Genomic DNA, 4,553 nt, shown 5'->3' with positions numbered 1-4,553 from the left:
CAGTGCGCCACCGGGCCGGCCCCGGAAAGTTGTTTCTAAGTCAAGAAGTTTCTCGTAAAGGGAAGCGGGGAGGGGCTTGGTGCTGGAGTGGAAGATGAGGCTGGCGGCGGTTTCGTGCTGGTGCTTATTGTGTGTACAATGGCGCGGGTCACGTCCAAAATCCATCAGGGATGTATAGGCCAGCCCCCACAGCAAAGAATTATCAGTCTAAAATGTCAGTAGTGCTAAGGTTGAGAAATCTTGCTCTAGAACAATTGGGTTTCATGCCTTATTTTTCCAGAACAAGTGAGATATCCAATGTTAGCTTCTAAAGCGTGCCTACTGATGAGCTTGATTCTTTTAGAACTGGCTGTTCTTCAGTAGCAGCAAATATTTATTAATCACTAATTTTTGGTTTTGTTTTTGTTTGGCAGCTGTCCAGTATGAGGATCCAAACCTTTGACCTTGAATCACCATGTTGTATTCAGAATATGTATTAAGCGTGATTGGGGATACAGAAAGGCATTAGACATTATCTGTACCCTCAGGGAGTTTAGAGACTTCTGGAGGAGGTAAAAGGGATCTGGTTAGTTTGCTCCTGGCTGCAGATGAGCACTCCCTAGATTCCAGGAGCTATTGCATGCAGTAGTGGCTGTACTCATAGACTATCCTGATTGAGGTGGCACTGCTGGCTTAAGTGAACCTTCCCAATAGCTAACTCCTTCTTCCCACAGTTTTGCAATGCCCACCAAAACCATGGAGATGTTGCGGCTGCCAGACCAAGGCAGCAAGATGTTCCTGGACGCAGTCCTTACCACCCATGAGCGAGTGGTTCAGGTAGGCATTCTGAACCCCAAATGTATTTGCTTCTTCTGGTTCTTCTTTCTGTCCATTTTTTCTCATTCTCTCATGCCCTTTTCTTCCTCCTTCCTGCCCCTCGAAAATGGTGTTCTCCAAGGTTCAATTCTTGACCCTTCCATCTCTCCTTTTATACCTTCCCCTTATGCAATATCATTTATTCTCCTGGCCTCACTGACCATCATTGTATACTGATAACCTCCAGGTATATATATATATCCAGTTATGATCTGTTGGCTGAGCTTCAACCCTGATATCCAGTTATCTACTGGACTTCATTAGAACGCTAAAGAGGTGCCTTCCCTACACTCAGTGTACGCAAAACTAGAGGGGCTTCTTTTCCTCTTTTTCTATAATCTTCTGCACCTTTGAGCTAATGCTTGACCCTTCTTTGTCCTCTGATATCCATTTATTCACCAAATTCTTTTTTTTTAAATTTAATTAATGAATTTATTTCTGTGGCTGGCTGGTACAGGGATCCAAACCCTTGACCTTGGTGTTATAACACCATGCTCTAACCAACTGAGCTAACTGCCCAGCCCATTCACCAAATTCTATAGCTTTTACCTCCTAAAAATCTTTCAGATCCATCCACTTTGCTTTACCTCCATACCAGTGTGATCACATTGTCATTTTCCTGTTCAAAAACCCTCAGTGGTTTCCTTTTAGCTCTAGCAGTTATCCTGTATTTTTTCCTGCAGGAACAGATGGGTGACAATCACACCACCATGAGGATGCCCAGAGTTATTAAAAATTCACAGCTTATCAGCTTTAGCATCATCCTCCTTTTTTATAACAGCTTTATTCAGAATATACTGGACATATCGTACAATACACCCATTTAAAGTACACAGTTAAATGGTTTCTAGTATATTCAAAGAGTAATGCAACCATCACCACAATCAGTTTTAGAACATTTTCATCACCCTCAAAAGACACCCTGTATGTATTAATAGTCACTCCTCTTTCTTTGTTCCCTCAGCCCCTTGCAACCACTAATCTACTTTCTGTCTCAATGGATTTATCTCTTCTGGGCATTTTATTTAAATGGAATTGTATGATATATGGCCTTTTGTGTCTGGCTTCTCACACTTAGCATTATGTTTTCAAGGTCCATCCATGTTGTAGCATGCATAAGTACTTCATTCCTTTTTATTGACAAATAATATTCCATTATATATTCTGTTCCCTTTTTGATCCACTCAAGCATAACATCAAAATAATGAGAGAATGTTAAAGTAGTAACACCTTAAATCTAAATATTCTAATTTTTAAAATAATGTACTTACAATCTTTGGTTCTTTAAATGTTATGAGGAATAAATTATTTGTGTTATATCGTATGACAGATCTGACTTGGCACTGAGGCCCATAGGATAAAGTTTACACTGTTTAGATTAGCACTCAAGTACTTTCATGATTCTGCTCCTGTTTTTCCTCTTCACAGCCCATTCATTCCAGCCACACGTGGAACTAGTTTTAACTTCCTAGCACTGGTATGCCTGTTTCCTCTGGAGGGTTTTCTAAAAACCCTCCACACTATTGTTGAGTGCTCCTGGTTTACTCCTGTTGTTCAATACTCTACCCAGATGTTACCTCCTCTGGAAGCTTTCTTTAACCTTCTCTGATTTGAGTTGGGTAGGTGTTTCTCTTGTAGGTCCTCACAGCCCCCTGCATGCTCTTTCTTCTACCACACATCTGATTCATCTCTGGATTGTCAACACAGTCAAGTCCCTGGTCTATGTGGGTACACCTGATTTGAATCAGAAAGTCAGCCTGGACTTGGTAACTCTTGGTCCATTTATGACATCCATTGCCTATAGGAGTAATATTGACAGTGACCACCTCAGCAGGCAAATACCTTGGCAGATGGCTAGAGAAATCCCATAGAAGCCAGGCTCAGAAACTAGCCCTGGATGTTATCTTCCACCCTAGGGCCCTCCAGCTCTACTGGAGCTGGCATTTGAATCCATGACATGTCTGCCCAGTCACCTGGCTTTCAATGCCCTCCCTTAGAGTATCTTCTTTCATTTGCAGATCAGCGGTTTGAGTGCTACGTTTGCAGAGATTTTCTTGGAAATAATACACAGCAATCTTCCTGAAGGAGTCAAATTGTCAGTGAAGGAGGTAAGTGCTAGTTTGAGAAGAGGCCCCCTAGTGTCCTACTTGTGCTCAAAATAAGGATAAGAAGATCTGGACTGCCTGGCTGTAGGAACAACAGAGAAATGTGGATAATTTAGCCCAGATAATAATTAGGAAAGGTATGCAGTCTGGTGGTACCATGATCATTATTCTGGCTCTTCTGAGGCATCAGGGAGGATGCTTTGTGGACCACAGGAGCTGACCTCCATCACAGCATGCTGATATTAGGGGTGAGCCCATTGACACTCCAAAATTATCTTAGGCAGTCGCATGGCAGAAAGAACATGATTAAAGATTATATAAACCCTGTGGGTAGCCACACCATACACACACAAAAGATTATATTCAATATAATAATTCAGAACACATATTGGAAAATATATTTTAGAGAGAAGTTTCCTGGATCTTGCTGTAGCCTGACTGAATAAATTCAGTCAGAATGCCAACCAGAAAGATGTTTGGTCAGGCATGGAAAACTTGCAAAACATTAAGAACCTTAACCTAAATACTGAGTATTTGGATCCAGTTGCCAAGATGATCCTTATGACACAGATACATCAGGTCATTTTAGACCGTTGCCATATGCATCATGCAGCTCCCATTGATTTGAGTCCATGTGTGCCAGCTTCTTCTGGTTGTTATTTGGGTTTCACATAGATCATACAGGGAGAGAATGTACTGGTCATGCTGACTTAAAATATTCCAATTCCTGTGAGTGTTATTTCTATTGTAAATAGATAATTTTGACATTCTTTCTTTTTTAAATGCTTCTATTGTTATAGTTATAGCATTTTGGCATTAGTTTTTTATATGCCTGTCTTCTCTCACTAGACTGTAAGTTCAGTGAAAGCAAGGAGGAAGTCTGATTCACCTTCAAATCCCTGGTACATAATACAAATCTGGTACCTAGTTGATACTCAGTAAAAGTTAGTTGAATCTGTATCATTTTCTACAGAGCTACCTGATGGGCCCTTTTTTGGATGTGAGCATATTTGGGTAACTAAAAGCTCTGCAGTAATTCCCACCTATTTTCTTTTCCTTCTTCCCAGCACACTGAAGAAGACTTCAAAGGAAGGTTCAAAGCTCGGCCAGAACTGGAGGAACTGTTGGCCAAGTTGAACTAGCTATTGCAGACCCTTTCATGCCAACACTGGTGATACTGAGTGCCAGGGAGAAGAGCTTCCTGGCTGGTTATAGTTAAGCAGGATACTGTGATCCTTAGATTTAATAAGTACACATCCTCACAGCCAGGAATCCTCTCCTCTGTGGCGTGGCTGTGCTTTCCAGTTTGTTACCACTTTGAGCTAACCTTCATTATCCTCCATCTAATAAAAATCTGCTGCTGCTGGTGTCTGTATGTGTGTGTGTATGTTTACGTGTATATGAGAAAGAGAGATAGGGAAAGATCGGCCCATCCTGTGGAGTATCTTTGACTAAGGGACTCTATTTTCTCTTTGATGCTTTAGTACAGAAGCATGTTCCCCTTCTGTATTTCTCCAATTAGAGCTGACTCATCCTTAAAAGTAATGTGGCATGAAGTCCTGAAGTGAAGCAAAGGATCATAACATAAGTAAA

At 41.2% G+C, this 4,553-nt stretch overlaps 1 protein-coding gene across 1 annotated transcript; it reads left to right on the top strand.

Annotated features, from left to right (window-relative positions):
* The first annotated feature begins 229 nt into the window (after positions 1 to 229).
* Positions 230 to 4,335, top strand: MRPL48 (mitochondrial ribosomal protein L48). Its single transcript, XM_008594580.1, has 3 exons — positions 230 to 816; positions 2,874 to 2,963; positions 4,028 to 4,335. The coding sequence occupies exons 1-3, from the start codon at positions 721 to 723 to the stop codon at positions 4,100 to 4,102; spliced, it is 261 nt and encodes an 86-aa protein (XP_008592802.1). The 5' UTR covers positions 230 to 720; the 3' UTR covers positions 4,103 to 4,335.
* The last annotated feature ends 218 nt before the right edge of the window (positions 4,336 to 4,553 follow it).

The sequence above is a fragment of the Galeopterus variegatus genome, unplaced genomic scaffold (genome assembly GCF_000696425.1).
Source record: "Galeopterus variegatus unplaced genomic scaffold, G_variegatus-3.0.2 Scaffold11089, whole genome shotgun sequence".
Taxonomy (NCBI): Eukaryota; Metazoa; Chordata; class Mammalia; order Dermoptera; family Cynocephalidae; genus Galeopterus; species Galeopterus variegatus.
Note: the sequence above shows the minus strand (reverse complement) of the source record. Positions and strands in the feature narration are given on the sequence as shown.

Bases quoted from the DNA above. Each gene is read 5' to 3' on its own strand.
- MRPL48 (XM_008594580.1), top strand. From the start codon at position 721: ATGCCCACCAAAACCATGGAGATGTTGCGGCTGCCAGACCAAGGCAGC. The intron at 817-2,873 runs GTAGGCATTCTG...TTTCATTTGCAG, and splicing joins CCCATGAGCGAGTGGTTCAG to ATCAGCGGTTTGAGTGCTAC. The intron at 2,964-4,027 runs GTAAGTGCTAGT...CCTTCTTCCCAG, and splicing joins TCAAATTGTCAGTGAAGGAG to CACACTGAAGAAGACTTCAA.